General features: G+C 39.3%; 1 protein-coding gene across 1 annotated transcript in view; it reads right to left on the minus strand.

Annotated features, from left to right (window-relative positions):
• The window catches only part of PDE11A (phosphodiesterase 11A), a 423,612-nt gene that overhangs the window by 75,788 nt on the left and 322,532 nt on the right, over positions 1–25,292 (minus strand). Inside the window, exons 11-12 of the mRNA XM_059927271.1 lie at positions 11,736–11,882; positions 11,366–11,473 (exon numbers count right to left, since the gene is read on the minus strand). Coding sequence (XP_059783254.1) covers positions 11,366–11,473; positions 11,736–11,882 — 255 coding nt within the window. The remainder of the gene's footprint in view (positions 1–11,365; positions 11,474–11,735; positions 11,883–25,292) is intronic.

Consider the following 25,292-nt stretch of genomic DNA (forward strand, 5'->3'; position numbering starts at 1 on the left):
GCAATGAACATTGTGGTACAATTTCCTTATTTTCTTGTCTCTTCTTTCCCATTGCCCATATTGACTTTTCTCCCCTTACTTTCCAGGAGTAATAATATTTTAAATTTATAAGCATTTTCCTGTCTGTTGCTCCTTTTCTAGTAGCATGCTATTCTTCTCTCATGGATGCACTATGGTCTCTTCTTTTGAAGATATTAATTATAATTCCTTTGAAATTCTCTTTTGTTCCCTGAATTGTCTGTTTCCTCTGAACTCCTTGTCTATGTATTTGGTGGTTTCCTCAAATGCCTGGTATCCTTGGTAGTCTACTTACTCACGGAAGAGTAAAGCACTGCTACGCTCGCCACACACGCGCACCTGGGGATGGTGTCTGTAGATGGCTAACCTCACCCCAGGGTTAGCAGACGGCCAGCTGGTCCTGCTGCAGGTCCCCATGTGGCAGTATCTAAACTCACTTCCTCTGGACTTTCCAATCTCGTGCTTGGTAATGGCGTGAACACAGGTGTTGGCATCCTGAGAAAAGAGTATGTAGCTTCTCACCTTTGAGGATGTAGACTTTCACTTCATTCTCTTACTTTCAAAGTGCACCTCACGCTAACTTTTCTTGTACTGGTGTCCCCAAGTCTTGGGTTCAGTTTCTCTGGAAAATACTCTGGCTTCCTGAATAGATGGGGGAAGAGTAGTTCTCTGACTACATGGAGAGGGGATGGAGACTTGGGGACTCAGTGTTTTCATTACCCCCTCACTCCCGCTCGCCCCATGTTTGTGGTATCTGATGCCTCTGGTTCTTGTGCTTTGACAGCTCCTGGGGGGACATTGTTTCTCATGTGTACCCCTTCCTCCACCCTCTCACCCTGAAGGCACTTGGGTTGGACCTTCCTTTTCTTTGTTAATCTACGAAGCATCCTCTCTCCATGAAAAGTGGAATTTGTGTCCATTTTTTGTTCTCCTTGTTGTTTTGGGATAATTTTTGAAAGGATGAGGGGATATAAATGTCTTTCTCTGTCATTTCTGTCACCTTGAAAAGGTAAGTCAGTTTCGTCGGATCTTGCTACTACTAAGTAAATCCTAAAAGTCCCTCAAGTATGAAATAATTATCCATGATACTCTGGAAATCAGTGTTGTAAACACAATGAAAATGCACTGAAATTTAGAGAGATTGTTGCCTGTGAAAATGCTACTGTTTAGAACTAGCTGATGAATTAGAACAGTAAGAATAGAGGTGGGATAATGTCAAAATAAGGTAATTTAGCTAGAAATTTAATTGGAAGATAAAATCGAATGCCATCTAATAGACTCACGTTCAAAACCCTGAATCACTGTTAAGCCATCGGTTATCACGCATTGTATAATATGATGGACTATATTTTGCTGTAAGGTTCTATGCAGCCACTCCTGCCACCCCCACTACCCCTGTCCCTTCTTAGAAACCCAGCATCTAGCTCTTAAACTATTTGTATCACGGATAGTTTTGAGAGTTTAATAAAAGCCATGGACCTTCTTCCCTGAAATTAGGCTATGATTTTACGGTATTCAAAGAACATGGAGCCCACCTCTGGATCCTCGGAATAAAGAATCCCTGAAGCACAGCACACACACCGTCACACGAAACATATTTACCTCTCTTGACTGTGGTACCTGAGTTACTGAAGCAGCACCTATCTCTTGACTGTGACTTAAAGCTGCCTGGTAAGTGGTTTCTGAGAATTGTCAGGCCCGAAAAGTATCCACCTGCCACCAAGTGCCCATTTGCCCCTCCCTATCTTCATTCATCTTCTTTCTAGTCCTATCCATTCTGACCTACACCTAACACACACTGAGGAGAAAAAGTCAACTGCCTGCTGAAGAAAATATACTTTCAAAAGAACAGAGTGGCAGCAGGAAGTATATTTTAATGTGTTTCTCCTATGCTTAATTCTATTTTATTTTTATTTTCAAATAAAATGATATATTTGCTGCTCCTGATCCAATAATTATGGGTTTTATTGACCAATACTTTATTCTATCCTCTCACCTGTATTCCCCCACGGTCCATATCGGAAATATATAGGTATATGGTAAAGCAGTGAATACCATATACCTAAGTAAAGAGATAGCCACGGCATATAGAGCTAGTTCCCATGTCACCCTCTCCAGAAAAGCCTGTGACTACCGTCTGAGCAGGTCTCCTGTGACAGTCCTTCACTGGGTTAAATGTATACTGGCATAACCTTATTCCCAGCCATTAGAGCATATAATCACTGGAACGCCAAAGGACCCAAACAATAAGATTGATTCGAAGGGTTTCTTAAACTACCCAGTAGTTTCCTACCACTTAGTCAACATAAAATTTAAACCAGTGAGGATGTGCATCAAAATATTACCAGTAGTGGGATCACAGATGACTTAAAATTTTTTCCTTTGTGCCCAAAATTTCCATAAAGAACGTTTATTCATTAGAATACATATACATTACGTGTGTGTGTGTATGTAAATTCTTTTTTGTTTTAGAAATAAGCCCGTGTTTCATCAACATGTCCTAGCTTGGAATAAAACAGTGACATCCTGAAAAGTGTCCATTCATTCATTTATTCATTGAGCAAATGTTGATTCAGCATTTACTCCATTGCAGGCTGGAACAGAGAGCTAAGGAAGACAGGTGCATCTGGCCCTTGTTGCGCATATAGTCTGGTCATGCCTTGTGCCAACCAGAAGAGTGCCAAGGAGCACCCTTTTCTAGTGAGAAACTCTCACAACATCCGTTGCAATTTGTGGCAGAAAGTGATGGTGAGAGTGGCTAGCTCCTGCTTTGTTTCTGGAGACAGCGCATCATGGTCTGCACGCCCCTTGTCATGTATGCAGCTACGGTGCGGGAATCTGAGAGAGTGATGCCAGAAATTCTGCCTTCACGTTTCTTTTTAACTTGGCTGTCAGAGGTACTGAATGACGAGGAATTTCCTGGATAATCCTGTTGATTCTGAGATCTGGCAGATGGCGGACTAAGAGGGAGGGAATCCAGTGATGTACTGGAAATTCCTAACGGTCCCAGAAATTCCAAACCGAAGAAGGTCCTTGGCTCCAAATGCTCCTCCATGGATGCTGGCAGCGGGCAGTGCAGTGGAGCCTTCCACGGATTGGCTGAGGTTAAGAGAGAGCATGATGGGCTTTTGTAGAGCCTTTCTTCTCCCCTTCATCTTTCTCTTTCCTTGGATTAGAAGAGCAAAGAGGACTGCTCAGACCATTCCAAGAGGTTTGGAAGAACACAGTTTCTCAAGGAAGTGCCTTCTCTAGAAGAATCTGCACACCATATCCCTAATCGTGTCATCATGTCTCAACTGATCTAAACGTGACTTCATACCTTAGAAATGATGTGAGCTTGGGGCCGAAAGGTAGCATTTAGAGAAGCAGCATTTAATTCCTGGTGTTTCTTAATTTCTGGTATGCAGTGTTGCAGGGGCCCTCTCTGGGGCCTTTGTTTGGTATATTATTAAAATCAAATTTACTGTAGCCAAAGAATGCTCGTTGAGGGTTTCATTGTAAATGTCACATACAAAGTGTGTTGGTCTTCTAAAGAACGTCCCAAATTACAATGCTGATATCTGGTCCAGCTGTGCTAGGCCATCCTTCACATGCGGTGTCTATCAGTGAAACTTAGATCTCCTAACAAGGATGGAAAGTTCTGTGAGAAGGGTGCCTCAATCACCCTCCCAATTCAGCCCATATCCCAGTTGAGTGGATCAGAGTGGATCAGAGTAGTAAGAGAATTAAGCCAGCAAGTTTGGGCTTCACAGGCATTTACAGCAAGTCCAGCGTGCTTTTTTTGGGGATCTATTTTTTTGCTTCAAGATGGAATGGCCACCTCTCAACATGTAAATCCTGGGGGCAGGCTGATGGATACCAACCTATTCAATTTGCTCCAAAGCAGTGATTTTAGGCAGAGGACTTTCTCAAGCTTTAAGATAGAAGTAGATTTCATTTGCTTACCAAGAGTGCTACGAACAAATTTATGCTTAATGCCATATCCTATCTTCCTTTTAAAAAAGATCCTGTCTTTGCCAACCAGAGATAATGGGTGATGAAAACACAAGGGGGAGAAGAACAGATATTCACACAAGCGCAATCTTCCATTGCGGGAAAAACCCCTACTGGACAAACCATAGCATCTAGATTTAACGGTCATACTCCCTTGGTGTTTACAGAAATGTTTGTCTGCCAATATTTGGGTCTGCTAGGCTGAAAACGAGGCACTTCAGTCCCATTTTCAGGTCCAGACATCAGAACCTTACCAGCTGTTAGGGGACCACCAACCACCAGCACCATGTTTACATGTCTCCTTCACAAAAGCACGCGATAACAACACAAACCAGTTGTAGTCTGTCTGATTTCCACGGGAGTCGGATAGTTTTGATCAAATTTGCTTCTCTTTCTTCTCAAGATATTAGTCAATTATTGATTTGGCATTAATTAAATACTGATTTAAGTCCACAATAGTCCTTTCCTTATCAAGCTCAGAGTTGGGAAGACCTTACAGTCTACACTTACATACTTTCTTTTACAACCAGAAGCTCCTGAAGGCACTTATCATCAAATTGCAAAACCTAAGTCATGTTTTGGACACAACTTGTCTCTGAATCTCAAATGATATTGCAAATGCTTGTAAGTCTCAGAATGGCAAGGCAGCAAAACTGGTACAAGTATGTATGTTTGAGTAGATGATGCATGAATTTTAAAAAATGAATTGATTGTAATCAATTTTATTTAGTTATTTTTTAACCACCTCCTTGACTTAATTTTTAACCTACTTGTTATCCTAATTTTATAAAATCAGCTATTTTGTAAAGTTAAAAGCATATGAAAAATAGAATTCTGTATTGAACCCCCATGTACTCATTACCTAACTTCAGGAGGAAGCCATGTTCTGCTATCTTGTTTCAGCTATCTCTTCACATGCAAGGTTTTGTTTGTTTGCTAGAATATTTCAAGGCAAACCTCTGGCATCTGTCAATACTCTTTACTTCATTCTCAAGAGGTCTTGATGTGGTCAAAGAAAAATTAGTCAATATATCTCTGCTCTCATATTTTGATAAAATGTGTGAAAACAAATACAAACGGTAAAAGGAAAATTTCAGAGTAACTATCTTAAGACTTTAAAAATTGAGTTTTTTACTTCAATTTAGATAATACAAAAAACAAAGCTACATGTATGTAGCATGCATACTGTATTTCAAAAAGAGACAAAAGAAAAACCATATTCGATTCTTAAGGACTCAGTTTGCAATACTAAGAATATATGCGCTTTATGATTTTTTGGATAAAGATAGCATGTTTTTTCATGTTTAGAAATATGGATTATATTTTATGATAAATTACGAGTGAATTGAATATAATATAACATGCGGTGTGTGAGCACAGAAAATGAAGCAGATCACCTGGTGCACGTTAATTGTGCAGACAGACAGTCCTCTCCAAGTGCCACAAAAAAGCCAGGTTGATGAATTTCAAGAATATGAGGCCTCTTCAAAACTTACCCAAATTTTTACTAGGCATCATTGAGCTAAAATTAAACACGAGACTAGTGAAAAAAAACTTTTAAAAGTTCCCAGCTTGACACCCTTAGGTGCCAAGTTTCAGCCTCAAGAAGGTGCCGCTACTAAGTCATAAACCATGGAAAATGGAGGCTGTGAAAAATGACTGGGGCTCTACTCCTGGGTCTCCCTGACCTGGAGGATTTGGCTGGCGTCATAAAATACAGAGTGACAGATTAAGCAGTTTACCAACACCGTAAAAATCTCAGGAATAAATCCACTGTAATCAAAAATCCTATATTGTAACTAGGCAGCCCCAGCCCTGAAACCACAAACATTTCCTGACAAGCCTGTGTCCATGGACAAGAGCTTGTACTCTCCCTGAAACACCGGCATGATTATGTTCATACACTTTTACAATTTACGTGTCCTAAGAAAAATACTCAGCTCTGGCTGATGGTGCGGGAGAATTTATTTTCACTAGAAAGGGAATGACCCATAACTCACGAATGGCAGCGCTTAAAGTGAGTTATGGAGGGTACTCTCCTGTGTGAGGAAATGGATTGCATTATCCTTCTGCCCAATTGTTTGTTTGATTATTAGCACACCAGGTTATTAAGTATGTGCGGCTTTGCCTTTTTCCTTTTGTAAAATAAGTGTGGATAAAGGGAATGTCAGCTAGAAGCATGGGGTGCCTCACTGGAGCTCTGAGAGGTGGCCAGAGAGAATAAAAATAGAACCCTTCTTAAATGATTAAAAGCCAGAGTCTTAAATGTAATTTAAACAGAGTATTCAAATTAATTAGCTCCATAGTGCCCAGTGCTGATATTCTGCAAAAGCATTAAAAATCACTCCTTTCCTAAATTAAAAATTTGCCTTCTTTGAAGTTACATTGGAATTCAAGATATACCTACATGACGATTAAAGAATTGGTGTTTCTAACATACAGATTTTATTGTATTATTCTGATAATGCTGCTATTTATTTTAAAGGAAATATAACTAGTTACTACTTATAGTGATAAGGAAATGCGATGTAAAGTGATGTTTGATGATAATAAATACTGTTATTGTTTGTTACTTTGTTACTGTGAATTACAGAACAAAACCGTAGATCTCTTTGTACCTTCCAACGTTACAATCTACAAAGAAACTAGATTTCCGTCAAGATTAGGATTCTGGTTATTGAGCAAAAATATTTTATTTGAAAATTCAACTGGTTCTGTCCTTCTCTGGGTTGGAAGGGGAGGAAGAATTACAACTGTGCTTCTAAGATCTCCTTCCAGAAGGAATTTTCTACCTCAAAAATCAAGGACTTCCCTGCAAACGGCAGACAGAGGACAGCACATTATCCTCAAGCTAGTGAACAGGACGGATTTTTCTTCCTAAACGTCCCTTCTGCTCTCTAGTTTGAATTATCAGTAAAATGGCTCGGCTTATCTCTGAAAATAACCTTGTTGACAACCCAAATATGGACTTAACCGCGCTACCTCCACATTTAAGATTTAAGAAGCCCCCAGTAAATGTCAGGAGGTGTCAATGTGTTTGCTGCGACACTTGGTTATTATTAGTGTTTAACTGCAATTCCCAACCAGCACCAGGCCGCCAGCACCACCATAAATTTTAATGTGATCATGTGCTCGTCTCTTTTCATATCCAGTGAATTCTACAAGATCATAACATTCTATATGAACCCTAGCTGAACCTTAGTGCGATAGGAAGAAAGAACAAGATTTCTAGCAATGATAGTTGTTCATCATTTTATAGTTTTTTGAAAAACTGGACACTGAGCAGCATGGGTCCCTGAATAATATCACCCTAAGCTGAATCCACTCATTCAGTGAATCTTTATTGAGCCCTACAGGATACTGGGCGCGGCCCAAAGTGCTAATGAGTACATGTATGGGATAGTGAAGAATACTGACTCTTAAGGAAACCTGTTTTTCCATATCAGAAATCTGTCCGATTAAATCTGACTAAATCTGTCAGAGCTCATACATCATTTATAAAACCGAAAAATGCCTCTGCAACCTTGGCATCACCACATGCCTTTTTATTTGACAGAATACAAACAAAAGCATGGTCGGTTCCTGTATCTGGTCTACATTGTGCATATAAGAAATGTGCTTATCCTCTTTCATTATGTATGTGCTTGCTGGAATATTTATTCTACAAGCTTCTATAAATAAAGAGAATTTGTATAATTATTCTTGATCTATCTGCAGGTTTTTATTCCCTGTTTTAACCACAAATAGTAACTGGCACTGCAGACTGCATTTATCCGAGGAATTAAAAATATTTGGTAAATTTTAACTACCTAAATATCTCTTTAGAAGCAAAGAATAAGATTGAAGCTTTCATTCTAATATTTGGGATTTCAGGCCAGAGGCTTGTAATAATTTAATAAGTCATTAACAGGATTCCCAGTGAACTAAATTTCCACCGTTTATACATCAAATTGCCTATCCTACAATGCAGTTTGTTCTTTTTCTTTTTAATTTCTAAAGGAACAAAACCTCTTTGTTACCTAAACATGAGGTGGAATACTTTTGCAAAACATGATTATGAATGAATGAATTCATTCATTCATGAATGAATGAATAACTTTATATTCTGTGTCTGAAATTATTTTAGGGTTAAAGGTTGGGAAACCGGTTCTTATACGTATAATTTGCTTGCTCTGTTGTACATCGTGTCATACTTTGCTCATCAATGACACACAAATGTGCATCTTCCCACTCCCAGAGACAATGGGCTTGGAAAAATACACACCCACAGATGTTAGACACATGGAGAGTGCAGTACTATTTACACTAATAGCCTCTGCGGACAAGGAGGCAGCCCTAATACAGGTCCGTCTTGATAGGAGGGGCTCTTTTCAGACACACTGGCTTTGTTGGTGTCTCTTTTAAGAAAAGAGTGTGGCGTGTGTGTCTCAGTATTTCTTGTCTTAGAAGAAAAGAAGCATTTTCAGGGAATGTTGGTAAGGTCCCCCCCCCCCCCACCCCCACTCCTTCTTTCCAGGCAACTGGCTGGGAAACTTTGCCTTGGAGTGCCATCTAGAGGAAAATTTTGTGCACATGCACCATGCTTTCTTGGCTTTGTGACTCAGGCTGAATGAATGAATCCAGGGGTTAATGTATGATGATTTTTTACTTTCATTTTTTGGTTCTAACTCAACACATGCAAATGGAATATGAGATAACTACAATGGAAATAAAATCACCGATGAGAACAAAACAGTGAAAGACCCTAACAGTCTTCAGGAGTACCTGAAGCATTAGTGCCCACTCATGGAGAAAAGTAGGTTATCATTTTGCTACTTTGCCTACTGAGGTCGTATTCCAGAAGTTAGAATTGATGAGGGAATTAAGTTCACTTTTTCTTCCCTGATCAAGTAATATTTGTTATTTCTATAATTATTTTCTTAGTGAAAAAATTCTGATTAACCAGGCTGCCCATGGTCAAGTTGGAGAGGAGACTGCTTGTGTTAGGGACAAACAAAAGTTGACATTTTCAACCTACTGAAACCCTTAGTCAAGTTCAGCAACATTTAATGAGCAGAAAATAATATCTTTTCCAGATGTGGCTATTCTGTTCAATGTGAGGGAGAAAAAATAACATTCACCAATGTATTTTTCCCAAAGTCATGTTTTTATTTTGCAACCTCTGCCCACCCTACCCCCAGCCCCAACCCCAACCAGGAGAACTTTAAGAGTGAATTCTTCTCTTTTTGAGCTAGTATTAATACAAAAACAAAACCCAGACTTTCTCAAACAGTGATACTCTTCAAGGTTGCTGAGCGGACTTGTAAAAACAACTATACCCTTGAAATATTTTGTCAGTAAGAGTACCTCCATTGTGGTTGGCATAGTTTGAGAGTTCTGCTGTTTTCAATTTCTCGAAAAGGTTCAAGATTGTCCATATTGTGGAAACATTTACCAAAGAAAACTGGGTATGGATTCCATTTTCTCCTAAGTGTCCACCTGACCCCGAAGCTCTTGCCAGCTTCCCCCATCCCAACTATTTTAAGGCTTGTCGTAAAATCTATTTCTGCTTTTGACATCTCTAACCCTGTGTTGAACAAGGTTCCCGCTTACTTATTTTGGAAATTCACCACAAATCCATATGTTTTCCAAAATAACAGGTTAATAATTTCTTTATTAAATGTCCTCTGTGAGCCATGTACATAAACTCTGCATACAGAAAGTTATTCCTTGTCTACTGAGGTCTGATACGGAAAAGCAAGATGAAAGGGGTTTTTTTGGGTTTTTTTTCATGTAATTTTGGCACTTGAGCAATTAAGGCTCACAGCTCAAAGCATCTTCCTTCCTCACTTGGCTGCTTTCATGGTGTATGTTACAGCGAGATGGGGCCAGTCCAGTTTTTCCAGGTTATTCTACCTGCTCCTTAAGCAGTTGAGGACCCAAAAAACGAGTCCTTGAGTATAACAATGAAGACATTTTGGTCTCATCTTCTTATGCTACATGTGCATTTGAGTTCAAGTCAATCCAACACAAATTTGTTGAAAACCTACCAAGTACATGATTGAGTATAGGGTGCCGGTGATGATCTCAACAGATAGATAAATTAAGATTATTGCAGGAACAACAAATTATCTCTTTAGCCTCAAGCTGCTTACTTTATAGGAGAATGAGAGATCTTTAACTTAAAATACACAGCAGAAAGAAAGATGTGTTGTACTAGGCACAGTGCAGAGAAGTAAGTAATTACTGATGATTGCTGATGATTACTGAAATTATTGATGATTAATGGAAAGCAAAGACTTCACGGGAAAACTGGCATTAGATCAATGCCTTTTAAAGAATGAGTAAAATTTTAGTAGGCAGAGAAGGGGGCAGAACATTTCATGAGGAAGGAACAGAAGTCTTCCTTCATGTGGACCAAAGGAAAATGTCATTTGGAGTTCCTTCTTTTGGGTTTAAATTTTAATCTGGGTGCAAAGATGTAAGGTATTTGGATTTATGTTATGAAAGTCCAAAACAGGTCTTCTCTTTTTTTTGTGTGTGGTAAATAGGTTTACACACACACATATGGGCACATATATATGTATATGTCACCAGGAGGCCAAAGAAACCAATATATTTAAGCCAGAAACCATTTTACTTGATGATAGCTTAACAGTGTAAGTGCAAATAAAACCAAAACAAGCTTTATTTTTTGCCAGCAAATGGAGGTGAATAGAGGATTTTGTTTCAGTCTTTGCCACAAACATTTCCTTTTAGATTAAATTCCAAGGCTTACGTCTGGCCAGCTGCCCTGGCTGTCTCCATTAAAACAGACTGGCCACATTAACTGAGTTACGGCATCTGGAGCAAAGGTTTGAAGCCTAGTGTACCCCTAAACCCTGAGAGCATTCACTCCTACTCCTTCCTTCCCGGGGTCTCCCTGGACCTTCTCTCAGATAAGCATCTCTCAGGATTCCCGTGTCCCTGGGGGCAATGTTCACACACCCCTTCTTTGGCTTTCTACCAGCCTAGAAAGTCTTATCCAGTGGATCTCTTTGTTTAGTCATTCATCCCCATATCCTCTGCAAAAAGATTGCTTTGAAAATCCAAGCATTTCTTTTGTTAAAAAAAAACAGTTTCCCAAGATAAAACATTAAAAAGAGACTAAAGCAATCATTCCAAGACTACACCTGCTTCAAGGTGTCAGTGATTTTACAGCCTTAAAGCTCAGAGATCATTGTGAAATATAGACACCCATCACCAGGGTAGGTAAGTTCCAACATAAAATAAGCCACAGGGCAATTTGTCAGAGAAACGGGAATGTGAAGGGGAAGCCTGTATGTAGGTCCTCACAAATGACAGATGACCTTCCATCGTCACCGAACACACTTACAGTTAACATCGCGAACATCAGCTGGCACACGTTGAAGGCATGTCTCCAGTTGTGGTACAGAACCATCCGATAATTTTTCCTTACTGTCAGAAGCCACCTACACAGTGTCTGAAATGGGAAGGGAAAGGTTATGTCCGGAAGTTGTATGTATCTCCGGTGGACCATTACCAAAATTATGCCTTCTGTCTGAGTAACCCTCAACCGTCGAAGTCCTTCCACAAACATCTCACACGATTCTCACGGTAATCCCACCAGGTGTGCAGGGAAAGTATTAACTTCCCCAATTTATATTTGGGAAACCTGAGGCTCAAAGTGGCTACCATGTTGTTCCAGGTGCACTCCTGGGATCGCCCATGACAGAACATCTTACCTCATAATCGATTTTAAATTTCTGTACCATCCCCAGCTCCATGAACATCCGAAGAGCAGCCGTGATCATGGCGTCAACGTCGAGAGAAAAGTCATCAAAGTGTATGTCGTTGATGGCAAGTTCTGACACCAAAGGGATGTTGGCTGCCTACAAAGGCAGAAGACATAAGTCAAGCCAAGTTCACCAGCTTTCCCAAACCCTTCATCTTGCTCTCCTCTCCTGCTTATCAGACGTGCCACATAAATCAGACCTGACCTGCACTTACACTCTGATACAGCTAAAGTCTGAGCTGGAAATGTCTTTTGTTTCTGAACTGCTAATACCCCAAGCAAATGAAGGGGGTAGGGGAGAGGGAAGCTAATCTGAAGAAAAAATATACACACTGGATCTAGTCTGCAGAATTTAGAATACAAAGCAGTCCAGTTTACTGAAACTGCAGTCATACAGTATATTCTGATGCATATTACAGAGCACTAAACACAAGAAACATCTGGGCAGCCAGCAGCTGTGAATTTTAATTGCCACTATTCAGGAGAAGGACATGGGAATACACCACTTTGCCTTGTTTCTTGCATCCTTATATCCTGTAGCTGTGTACTTGCTCTTTGTTACACACATGTTCTGTATATTCAGAAAGATGGAAAGGATCAGACAGCACATTTCTAGTGCAAAATGTGTTTCTTAATAGGATAGAGATGTTTGGAGCATATGTTTCATTGAAGGAATAAATTTGCAATATAGTTTAGTGTCATTCTATAAAAACATCACGTAATTATAATACTGGTCGTACATATTCAGTGTTTTCAAAACACTCATGTTAAGCAGCTGTCAGTCAGTTGCCCTACACAAACTTAAAGGGCATAAAACGTCTTTGGGAATAATTATTTTTGCTGGTTTCACTGGGCCACTCTTGGTAAGGGAATCATTTCTATGTTTCCAGATTATCAGGGACCATTCGGTATTCATATTCCTAGTCTATTCACTGGGTGTAAACTACCCAAAGAGTAATTTATGCCCTGGGACCACTTTGGCCGAGCAATGAAATCCACCTCTGCTCACTCTAAGCATCCCAGAAACCACTGAATCAATCCTTCCTTCTCAGCCCCATGCTCCTCCATAGGAGCATACACCTCTAGGCTAAAATCCAAACACTGGTTATTCACCACAACATGGAAGAACAATGAACAAATACATACATTATGGGACAATTTGCCTGCTATTCTGCTGATTGTTTATTTTTGTTAAAAATTAATCAGCTTATCTTTCAGTGAATCATTTTACTATATTAACGTATTTGTAGAATCTAGCTCCTTGGAATGAAAAAGGTAAGGCTTGTGAAATTCAAACACGGTGGTGGTGGAAATAGTCTTTGTGTGTAGGTGTCCTTATTTGGAGTTCCTGGCCTCATGCGAAGCACTTTAACACCTTGCTTTTTGCTTTAAAAATAATTTAAAATCAGGGACTTCCCTGGTGGTCCAGTGGCTAAGACTCCACGCTCCCAATGCAGGGGCCCCGGGTTCGATCCCTAGTCAGGGAACTAGATCCTGCGTGCCACAACTAAGACCCGGCACAACCAAATAAATAAAGAAATATTAAAAAAATAATTTAGGGCTTCCCTGGTGGCGCAGTGGTTGAGAATCCGCCTGCCAATGCAGGGGACACGGGTTCGAGCCCTGGTCTGGGAAGGTCCCACATGCCGCGGAGCAACTAGGCCCGTGAGCCACAGCTACTGAGCCTGCGCGTCTGGAGCCTGCGCTCCGCAACAAGAGAGGCTGCGATACTGAGAGGCCTGCGCACCGCGATGAAGAGTGGCTCCCGCTGGCCGCAACTAGAGAAAGCCCTCACACAGAAATGAAGACCCAACAGAGCCAAAAATAAATATAAAAAAAAAATTAATTAATTAAAAAATAATAATAATTTAAAATCAAAGTTATACATGCACATAGTTTTAAGAGTAAGTTAGATCTGCAAGGTTACACACGCGTGCGCACACACGCACACACACACACACATTAGCAGAACTCTTCCAGTACCAAAATTTTCCCTTACCTAGAGGCAACCACGTTCAAATCATCTAGATACACTTTTTTGGGTATTTGGCAAAGTAAGGTGCTTGTGATTTTATTTTTAAATTATTTTCTGATTTAAGCACTATCTACTAACTTCCCCCCATTGAAGATGAAGATGAAGCTGTCTTACACTGTATCTGTCAACCTCTGCTACCTCATACACTATCCCTTCTCACTCCCCAGTATAATAATATAATAACTTTGTTTAGAGAAATATTCAGGGTTTATACTATAATGACTCTGTAAAAGATATTCATAGCTAAGTCATGCAATTTAGTATGATTACTTTTCCTTTCCTTGACAGCATTTTGTATTCTCAGAGTTAATAACTGTCTTCCTTAATGTGCGCTTAGTTTTCTCCATCCTTATCACTAATTCAACCTCGAAACTCTCCACCAATTGTCTAAATCTCATCTGAAAATATTCAGATACTTTGGGTATTCCATCAGTTTTATGAAGAAGTCTCTGTTGGAACTTTCTGAACTGCGATCTGGACTGGCAGTCTTCTCAGCCTGGTATATAGCTTTCATCCTGGATGTTTCTTCACCATAATTTTGGGGATGTCTTCATCTCTCTTTTATTTCTGTATCCCACATCTTTCTCTTTTCTGGCTCTCTCCTTATTTTGGTGAGCATGTCTTCCAATAGCTTCCCAAGAAAAGGTGTGTGTGCTGGGTAAATTTATGAGAGCTTGCATGTCTGAAATGTCTTCATATTATGGTCACATTTGATTGATAGTTTATCTAGATATCAATTTCTAGGTTGGAAATCATGCCATTAGAATTTTTAAGGCATTCTCTATTAGCTTTAGATGTTACTTTTGACAAGTCAGAAGCTATTGTGAATCCATTACCTTTGAAAATGACTCCTTCTCCCTCTCTGTCTTCGCAGGATCTTCTTTTTGCTTCCAGAGTTCTGAAATATCATGAAAATGTGCCTAGGTGTGAGTTTATTTTTAATCATAATCCTAGGTACCTGGTGTGCCCTTTAATCTGGAAAATCATGTCCTTTAATTCTAGGAAAAATTGAAAAATGCACTCTTTGATGATTTCTTCCCTTCTCTCCTTTTCTGGAATTTCCTTTATTTGACCTTTGTACTGGTTTTTTCTTTTCTCTGTTTCCTCCTATATTTCATTTCTTTTCTTTTTTCTCTACCTTCTAGGAAATATTCTCTCTCCTTATTCTTGATATTTTGATATCAGAGTTTTCATTTCTAAAAGCTCTTCTTTTTTGTCTGGGTTTTAAAAAATTTTTTAATAGCACCTTAATTTTGTTTCATGAATTCAATGTCTTCTCTTGCCATTCTGAGGATGTTAATAATTCTACTTAATGTTTTCTTCTCCCTTCAGAGTTTACTTCACTCCCTTCATTTTGTTTTAGTCTCTCTCTTTTTTATTGTGGTTAGAAAACACATAGCATAAATTTATCCTCTTAATTTTTAAGTATTGTTAACTATATTTACATTGTTGTACAACAGATGTCTAGAACATTTTCACCTTGTGTGAATGAAACTGTGTACCCAATGAACAACAACTTCCCATTTCCCCCTTCCTCCTGGCAACCACCATTCTCATTTCTGTCTCTATGAATTTGACTTCTTCAGATACCTCATGTAAGTGGAATCATGCAGTACTTGTCCTTTTGTGATTGGCTTATTTCACTTAGCATAATGTCTTCAGGGTTCATCCATGTTGTACCATATGACAGTATTTCCTTTTTTTAAGGCTGAATATTGTTCCATTATGTGTATTCACCACAATGGTAAATACATTCTTAATCCACTCGTTGATGGTTTAGCCTCTTTCTCAATCAGCTTATCCTTCCTTAAACATTTTAATATATTTGACTGCTTTAGAGGTATTAGAAGTTTTCCCTAGCTGTGTGGTGATCTTTGGTTTTCAGCCCCCATTTAAAAATGGGGCTCTGAAAGCTTCTATTAGAGCTTCTGGGGGCTTCTCTGAAGAGGGATCTGACTGACCTGTTTCCTTGGGGAAGCTACCGAATGTCTGTATCTTCGGGCCTTTGCTCTTTAGCTACTCAGATTCCCCAGAGAAGAATCTTCTGGGTGTTACAGGGATGGGGATTGGAGGAGCTCAGCATTGGTATATCACTTCATTCAATCCCCTTGTTTCCAGCCTGTATTCCTATCCTCAAGCTCTGCACTGCTGTCCCCCTATCCCAAAGACCTGCTATCATACCCGCTTCAGAGGATAAGCCTCCAGTCTTTATGGAGTGGATGTGTGGGATGAAGGATCTGGAGATCTAACTGCTTCTTAGATTCTCCATTTTCTTGTTTATAGCCCTACCTTCATCCCTATTTCCAAAGGTACTTAATTAGCCAATTCCTGAGCTATTTGGGGGAGAGGGGTCTGTGGCATAAATCTGTTTACCTCTCAGCTTTTCCCACTTAGCTTATTTTGGCTTTCTTGGGTTTGCTGAATTAATATTCATCCATCTGTTTTCTAGCTTTCAAAATTTTGTCATGGTTAAATCCCTTCCCAATTTCTTTATCTTTGAGAATTTATGCCTTTAAAAAAGTCCCTTTATTGTTGTTTTAGTGGGGCTTAAGGAAGGAATAAAAGAAAATGAGTGTGTTTACTCCACCATCTTTATCTAGAAATCATTGAAATTATCTTTATTAAATGGTGCCTTAAATGATCAGCTTGGAGAACTCAGAGGTAATCCAGCCTTTGGATTTAGCCCCTTTGTTTCTGTGTGCATGGCCTGGCTGCAACCACGTAGACCTCCTTCTCTTGTTCTGTGTCCCCATGTGTTCACTTGTGTCATCCTGACGTCGCTTATTAGGCTGTAAAAATCTCAGAGGCAGATGGCATGTTTCTTTCCCTTAGGGAAGCTCCAGAATGACTCTCTACTTCCATCACATGTTTCAGGGTTTTGCATACAGAGAATGCCATGTACTTAGAATGTTCTGTGCTTGTTGTAATTTGTTCAAATTCAAACTCAAATACAACTGGAAAACCACTTCCCAAGATGGTAGAAGCCTTGTCCCAGAAGACACAAGTCTTTCTGGTTTCAGGAGAGGAGTTTGGTTCTGCTTTGGCAACCCTCTTACAGCTTGTCGCCAAAGAGCAGAAATGGCGATGGAGACTGCATTGCTGCTCTCCAGGTGCCCCTGTCTAGTGGATTATTAATAGCATATTCCCTGATGCCATTATAAATCCTCTACCCTTCAAAGGCACTAAATTCGCTTAATTATCTTAAAAATTAAAGAATATAGGCATTTTTTCATTATGAAATGTTAATGGAAAGGAAATAAGAACATTAGGTTGAAAAATGTAAGATGACCTCTGGTTCACCAAGACCCATCCTTATTGACCTTGTCTTTTTTTCCCCTACTAGGTTGATTGATCCACAGTTAAATCATACCAGTCTACAGATCATCCTGAGCCCTGTCGTAAACCCTTGCTGACACTTGTAGGTGCAGAGAGGGTCCCAAGCCTTTCAGGAATGACCATTTTCAGCTATTTTGAGAAGTATGGATAGTTTTCATCTACATTCCTGGGTTCAAGAGCAGTTTCTGGAGAAATCTATGAAGAATAAAGAGTAGTGTGTGTCCTCTGGAGGTGCACATGGAGATCTAGTCTGCAAAAGATTTGAGAAGAGCATCCCCAAATTTTCTTGTTATAGAGCCATATGCACCCCATCTCTTCTGATAGGTAGAGAATGGGGTCACATCTTCCAAAGCTATAACTACTCTAGCCATAGGATATTAACAAAACAAATCAATGTCAATTTCTCCAAGTGTCAGTCTTCAACTTTTAAATATTTATAAGGTACCATATACCTAAATCAAAGAGGAGTGCTACAGTCCAAAATAACTACTGAATTAATAGCCAGGAAATAACATTTGGATAAAAGAACCATTTACTTTATTGTAACAATAAACGAAAACACAGAATTATGAGTCCTGGAGCTAATTTGAATAATGTTCAAGAAGTGGGACTCTAGCTGTCTGGGGGTACCTGATACCCTTTGACCATTCCTCTTCTTTGTTTGGGTCTTAATAGTTAAGTGGTTATCAAAGGGAGTCATAAAACTGTCTCCTCTAAAACTGAAAAGGTAGCTTTACAAAGAGGCTATAAAATGTTAAAATACTATCCTGGATCCCTTGACACAAGAGTATTACATTTTGTGATGCTCAGAAAATGGGAAGAAACAACAAAGTGGGTGGTGGTCCAGCCCTAGAAATTCAAAGGAGAACTGTGTTGCCAAGCCAACCCACTCACCCACTAAGCCCTCTGGACCAAAGGATTCTGGGATGAATGAAATAATGAAGACAGGACACTGCGCTGAGGTGATGTGGAAGGGACTGCGAAGTTGTCTGTCTGGCCAGCACTGTTATAGCACTTACTACATACATGCCAGGCACTCTTCTAGCACTTTATGTATATTAACTCATTTGATTTCCTAAGAGGGACCCTAAGAGGTAAGGAATATTCCTAATCCCATGTTATAGATGAGCCAACTGAAACAGATGATAGACAAGTTGTTCAAATTTGCATTGTTGTGATTGGCAGAGGTGGATTTGAACCTGAGGAGTCTGGTTCTAGACCCTGGCGCCTAAGCACTATATTGCCTCTAAAAGCAGACTGCTGCCAAGTCGAAGGGTTTCCCATGCCCGCATTATGCAGCTAACTTGGGTGCACCGTGAGCAGTGTTTGTGATTCCCAGATGACTAGCCTGTTGATCCATTTTTTATGATGGGCAGCCTGGATCCATTTGAAGGGACAATGTTTTGGTCTGTACTTATTTGAATCCATTTGGGGAAGTCTCTAAACTTGAAACTGATTTTGGAATAAGCTCCAGTTGTTAGCTTTGTTTTGATTACTGTGAACACAGAATCAGCTCAATACTCCCAAGACTATCCTGTAAAAAATAACTTGTCCTCTGAGGGAGCAGAGGCAGACTTCAGGCAAATGACCTTAGCTCAGACTCGCCAGCAGAGCATTGATGGGACTCTAATATCAGCCTTGGCTGGACAAGATAACTTAGTAAAATAAGGGAAGCAGCAAGCAGGTGATACGGTGGGGAGGAGAGCAGGGAGATGAGGGATCCTTTTGTCTGGATGGGATTCTGTGAAGGTTTCTCTTGTATAGTTGGGACACAGCTGAGATATGCTTAAAACACACACGCACTCAGGCTTTAGAGGGACCAGTAGTACTCCAAGTAGTCGTTTGGATAGCACACAGGCCCCTGCCCAGTGGTGAAGGGTGAAATTTTAACTAATTTCTATTCCTCCTCAAGAAAGGAGGACACAGGTCCTTTTGAATCTCAGTACAAGTTTGCTTACCTACACCAACTTCCGAACAGGGAAAGCTGGGATACTTAGGTGGCTCACAGATTTATCCAAGACATGTGAAACATGGGAAAGATACAGAATTCCAAAAAGAGGGAGCAATAAAGCTTCAGTAGTGCACCGTCAGTTGACCAAGAATATGCTGGCCCAGCACATTCTCAGGCTACACCAGTTCACTCAATCTATGCACAACACAGAAGCTGCAAAAGGCTGGGAAGCCACCTGGTGGTGTGTGTGGCAGTGATGTGAAGATCTGAGTCCTCCTCGTGTTCTTGGGGCCAGGCATACAACAATGCCATAGTCAACCTCTGCAGTTCATGGGCTAGATTTATATATAGAAGCAGTAAAACTTAGAACCTAAGAGTGAATATAAATGTCTAAGAACTGTGAAGAAATATTTTTTTAAAAGAATTATAAGGCCTTATTCTATCTCATATTAAAATAAATAATAAACACAGTATATGTTTTTATGTTAAAACTTAGACTTTATCCCTTTAATTCAGCCGATACCATTTTTACCATGTCACTCCCTCTTTAAATGCCTTTCAGGACTCATTGTGGCTTGCTGAAGGAAGTAAAATTCCTTAGCTTGGTATCCAAGGCTCTTCATAAACTGGTTCTACATTGCCCATCCAGTGTTACCATCTTCTAGTCTTCCACGGATGCATCAGGATGGGCAATTTATTATCCTTTTCCTCATCTCTCCCTCTGTGGTTGCAGATTATTCTACCCCTCCACCCACAGGGTTTGACTTCTTCCTTACTCTGCCAATTGAAATTCAAGTCCCATTTTCTGTACAAGCTCATTCCCATTCATCCATTCCTTCTTATTTTTTTTTAAACATCTTTATTGGAGTATAACTGCTTTACAATGGTGTGTTAGTTTCTGCTGTATAACAAAGTGAACGAGCTACACGTATACATATATCCCCATATCCCCTCCCTCTGTGTCTCCCTCCCACCCTCCCGATCCCACCCCTCTAGGTGGACACAAAGCACCGAGCTGATCTCCCTGTGCTATGCGGCTGCTTCCCACTAGCTATCTATTTTACATTTGGTAGTGTATATATGTCCATGCCACTCTCTCACTTTGTCCCAGCTTACCCTTCCCCCTCCCCGTGTCCTCAAGTCCATTCTCTACATTTGTGTCCTTATTCCTGTCCTGCCCCTAGGTTCTTCAGAACCATTTTTTTTTTAGATTCCATATATATGTGTTAGTATATGGTATTTGTTTTTCTCTTTCTGACTTACTTCACTCTGTATGACAGTCTCTAGGTCCATCCACCTCACTACAAATAACTCAATTTCGTTTCTTTTTATGGCTGAGTAATATTCCACTGTATATATGTGCCACACCTTCTTTATCCATTCATCTGTCAATGGACACTTAGGTTGCTTCCATGTCCTCCTGGTTATTGTAAACAGAGATGCAATGAACACTGTGGTACATGACTCTTTATAAATTATGGTTTTCTCAGGGTATATGCCCAGTAGTGGGACTGTTGAGTCATATGGTAGTTCTATTTTTAGTTTTTTAAGGAAATTCAATACTGTTCTCCATAGTGACTGTATCAATTTACATTCCTACCAACACTGCAAGAGGGTTCCCTTTTGTCCACACCCTCTCCAGCATTTGCTGTTTGTAGATTTTTTGATGATGGCCATTCTGACTGCTGTGAGGTGATACCTCATTGTACTTTTGATTTGCATTTCTCTAATGATTGGTGATGTTGAGCATCCTTTCATGTGTTTGTTGGCAAACTGTATATCTTCTTTGGAGAAATGTCTATTTAGATCTTCTGCCCATTTTTGGATTCGGTAGTTTGTTTCTTTGATATTGGGCTGCATGAGTTGCTCATATATTTTGGAGATTAATCCTTTGTCAGATGCTTCGTTTGCAAATATTTTCTCCCATTCTGAGGGTTGTCTTTTCGTTTTGTTTATGGTTTCCTTTGCTCTGCAAAAGCTTTTAAGTTTCATTAGGTCTCATTTGTTTATTTTTCTTTTTATTTCCATTTCTCTAGGGGGTGGATCAAAAAGGATCTTGCTGTGATTTATGGCATAGAGTGTTCTGCCTATGTTTTCCTCTAAGAGTTTTATAGTGTGTGGTCTTACATTTAGGTCTTTAATCCATTTTGAGTTTATTTTTGTGTATGGTGTTAGGGAGTGTTCGAATTTCATTCTTTTCCATGTAGCTGTCCAGTTTTCTCAGCACCACTTATTGAAGAGGCTGTCTTTTCTCCATCGTATATTCTTGCCTCTTTTATCAAACTTCAGGTGACCATATGTGTGTGGGTTTATCTCTGGGCTTTCTCTCCTGTTCCGTTGATCTACATTTCTGTTTTTGTGCCAGCACCATACTGTCTTGGTTACTGTAGCTTTTTAGTATAGTCTGAAGGCAGGGAGCCTGATTCCGTTTTTCTTTCTCAAGGTTGCTTTGGTTATTCAGGGTCTTTTGTGTTTCCATACAAATTGTGAAATTTTTTGTTCTAGTTCTGTGAAAAAGGCCACTGGTAGTTTGATAGGGATTGCATGAATCTGTAGATTGCTTGGGGTAGTATAGTCATTTTCACAACGTTGATTCTTCAAATCCAAGAACATGGTATTTCTCTCCATCTGTTTGGATCATCTTTAATTTCTTTTATCAGTGTCTTATAGTTTTCTGCATACAGGTCTTTTGTCTCCTTAGGTAGGTTTATTTCTAGGTATTTTATTCTTTTTGTTGCAGTGGTAAATGGGAGTGTTTCCTTAATTTCTCTTTCAGACTTTTCATCATTAGTGTATAGGAATGCAAGAGATTTTTGTGCATTAAATTTGTATCCTGCTACTTTACCAAATTCATTGATTAGCTCTAGAAGTTTTCTGGTAGCATTTTTAGGATTCTCTATGTATAGTACCATGTCATCTGCAAACAGTGACAGTTTTACTTCTTCTCTTCTGATTTGGATTCCTTTAATTTCTTCTTCTTCTCTAATTGCTGTGGCTAAAACTTCCAAAACTATGTTGAATACTAGTGGTGAGAATAGGCAACTTTGTCTTCTTCCTGATCTTAGTGGAAATGGTTTCAGTTTTTCACCATTGAGAATGATGTTAGCTGTGGGTTTGTCATATATGGCCTGTATTATGTTGAGGTAAGTTCTCTCTATGCCTACTTTCTGGAGGGTTTTTATCATAAATGGGTGCTGAATTTTGTGGGAAGCTTTTTCCGCACCTATTGAAATGATCATATGGTTTTTATTCTTCAGTTTGTTAATATGGTTTATCACATTGATTAATTTGCATATATGGAAGAATCCTTGCATTCCTGGGATAATGGTATATTACCTTTTTAATGGGCTGTTGGATTCTGTTTGCTAGTATTTTGTTGAGGATTTTTGCATCTATGTTCATCAGTGATATTGGCTTGTAGTTTTCTTTTTTTGTGACATCTTTGTCTGGTTTTGAGATCAGGGCGATGGTAGCCTCATAGAATGAGTTTGGGAGTGTTCCTCCCTCTGCTACATTTTGGAAGAGTTTGAGAAGGAAAGGTGTTAGCTCTTCTCTAAATGTTTGATAGAATTCACCTGTGAAGCCATCTGGTCCCGGGCTTTTGTTTGTTGGAAGATTTTTTTTTTTTAATTATTTTTTAAATTTTTGGCTGTGTTGGGTCTTCGTTTCTGTGCGAGAGCTTTCTCTAGTTGCGGCAAGCGGGGGCCACTCTTCATCACGATGCGCGGGCCTCTCACTATCGCGGCCTCTCTTGTTGCAGAGCACAGGCTCCAGACGCGCAGGCTCAGTAGTTGTGGCTCACGGGCCCAGTTGCTCTGCGGCATGTGGGATCTTCCCAGACCAGGGCTCGAACCCGTGTCCCCTGCATTGGCAGGCAGATTGTCAACCACTGCACCACCAGGGAAGCCCCTTGTTGGAAGATTTTTAATCACAGTTTCAATTTCAGTGCTTGTGATTGGTCTGTTTATATTTTCTATTTCTTCCTGGTTCAGTATCGGAAGGATGTGCTTTTCTAAGAACTTGTCCATTTCTTCCAGGTTGTCCACTTTATTGGCATATAGCTGCCTGTAGTAATCTCTCATGATCCTTTGTATTTCTGCAGTGTCAGTTGCTACTTCTCCTTTTTCATTTCTAATTCTATTGATTTGAGTCTTCTCCTTTTTTTCTTGATGAGCCTGGCTAATGGTTTATCAATTATTTTTAACTTCTCAAAGAACCAGCTTTTAGTTTTATTGATCTTTGCTATTGTTTCCTTCATTTATTTTTCACTTACTTCTGATCTGATCTTTATGATTACTTTCCTTCTGCTAACTTTGGTTTTTTTTGTTCTTCTTTCTCTAATTGCTTTAGGTGTAAGGTTAGGTTGTTTATTTGAGATGTTTCTTGTTTCTTGAGGTAGGATTGTATTGCTATAAACTTCCCTCTTAGAACTGATTTTGCTGCATCACATAGGTTTTGGGTCATCGTGTTTTCATTGTCATTTGTTTCTAGGTATTTTTTGATTTCCTCTTGGATTTCTTTGGTGATCTCTTCGTTACTTAGTAGTGTATTGTTTAGTCTCCATGTGTTTGTATTTTTACAGACTTTTTCTGTAATTGATATCTAGTCTCATAGGGTTGTGGTCAGAAAAGATACTTGATAAGATTGCAATTTTAAAAAAATTTACCAAGGCTTTATTTTTGACCCAAGATACGATCTATCCTGGAGAATGTTCCATGAGCACTTGAGAAGAAAGTGTAATCTGTTGATTTTGGATGGAATGTCCTATAAATATCAATTAAGTCCATCTTGTTTAATGTATCGTTTAAAGCTTGTGTTTCCTTATTTATTTTCATTTTGGATGATCTGTCCATTGGTGAAAGTGGGGTGCTAAAGTCCCCTACTATGATTGTGTTACTGTCAGTTTCCCCTTTTATGGTTGTTAGCATTTGCCTTACGTACTGAGGTGCTCTTATGTTGGGTGCATAAATATTTACAATTGTTATATCTTCTTCTTGGATTGATCCCTTGATCATTATGTAGTGTCCTTCTTTGTCTCTTGTAATAGTCTTTATTTTAAAGTCTATTTTGTCTGATATGAGAATTGCTACTTCAGCTTTCTTTTGATTTCCATGAGCATGGAATATCTTTTTGCATCCCTCCACTTTCAGTCTGTATGTGTCCCTAGGTCTGAAGTGGGTCTCTTGTAGACAGCATATGTATGGGTCTTTTTTTGGTATCCATTCAGCCAGGTTATGTCTTTTGGTTGGAGCATTTAATCCATTTACATTTAAGGTAATTACCAATATGTATGCTCCTATTACCATTTTCTTAATTGTTTTGGGTTTGTTTTTTGTAGGTCTTTTCCTTCACTTGTGTTTCCTACCTAGAGGAGTTCTTTTAGCATTTGTTGTAAAGCTGGTTTGGTGGTGCTGAATTCTCTTAGCTTTTGCTTGTCTGTAAAGGTTTTAATTTCTCCGTCGAATCTGAATGAGATCCTTGCCAGGTAGAGTAATCTTGGTTGTAGGTTTTTCCCTTTCTTCACTTTAAATATGTCCTGCCACACTCTTCTGGCTTGCAGAGTTTCTGCTGAAAGATCAGCTGTTAACCTTATGGGGATTCCCTTGTATGTTATTTGTTGCTTTTCCCATGCTGCTTTTAATATTTTTTCTTTGTATTTAATTTTTGATAGTTTGATTAATATATGTCTTGGCATGTTTCTCCTTCGATTTATCCTATATGGGACTCTCTGCGTTTCCTGGACTTGACTGACTATTTCCTTTCCCATATTAGGGAAGTTTTCAACTATAATCTCTTCAAATATTTTCTCAGTCCCTTTCTTTTTCTCTTCTTCTTCTGGGACCCCCTATAATTCGAATGTTGGTGTGTTTAATGCCGTCCCAGAGGTCTCTGAGACTGTCCTCAATTCTTTTCATCCTTTTTTCTTTATTCTGCTCTGTGGTAGTTATTTCCACTATTTTATCTTCCAGGTCACTTATCCATTCTTCTGCCTCAGTTATTCTGCTATTGATTCCTTCTAGAGAATTTTTAAGTTCACTTATTGTGTTGTTCATCACTATTTGTTTGCTCGTTAGTTCTTCTAGGTCCTTGTTAAACGTTTCTTGTATTTTCTCCATTCTATTTCCAAGATTTTGGATCATCTTTACTATCATTACTCTGAATTCTTTTTCAGGTAGACTGCCTAT

This window comes from Balaenoptera ricei, chromosome 7 (assembly GCF_028023285.1).
Source record: "Balaenoptera ricei isolate mBalRic1 chromosome 7, mBalRic1.hap2, whole genome shotgun sequence".
NCBI lineage: Eukaryota > Metazoa > Chordata > Mammalia > Artiodactyla > Balaenopteridae > Balaenoptera > Balaenoptera ricei.